General features: G+C 61.6%; 1 protein-coding gene across 1 annotated transcript in view; it reads left to right on the top strand.

Annotated features, from left to right (window-relative positions):
- The first annotated feature begins 152 nt into the window (after window positions 1-152).
- Window positions 153-258, top strand: part of ALDH3A2 (aldehyde dehydrogenase 3 family, member A2) — a 5,480-nt gene continuing 5,374 nt past the window's right edge. The window contains exon 1 of the mRNA XM_009865493.1: window positions 153-258. This exon is cut by the window's right edge and continues 1 nt beyond it. Within this exon, the coding sequence (XP_009863795.1) occupies window positions 153-258 (106 nt within the window).

Raw genomic sequence — 258 nt, 5'->3', positions numbered from 1 at the left:
CAGCCCGGCTGTTGTACCCTGCGCTCCTCTTGAGACTCTCCCAAATCACTGCAGCAGATTATCGAAGGTTGCAGAAAGAGACGGTGGGATTAGGACGCAATGACAGCCCGTAGTGAGGTCTTGCTGCTGTCTCCCCGCAGCGCTGAGCAGCCATGGAGAGGATGCAGCAGGTCGTGGGGCGGGCGAGAGCCGCCTTCAACTCGGGCCGGTGCCGCTCGCTGGAGTTCAGGATGCAGCAGATGAAGGCCCTGGAGCGGA

The sequence above is a fragment of the Apaloderma vittatum genome, unplaced genomic scaffold (genome assembly GCF_000703405.1).
Source record: "Apaloderma vittatum isolate BGI_N311 unplaced genomic scaffold, ASM70340v1 scaffold24302, whole genome shotgun sequence".
NCBI classification, from domain to species: Eukaryota; Metazoa; Chordata; class Aves; order Trogoniformes; family Trogonidae; genus Apaloderma; species Apaloderma vittatum.
The sequence above is the reverse complement of the archived record's forward strand: the minus strand, read 5'-3'. Positions and strand labels throughout refer to the sequence as shown.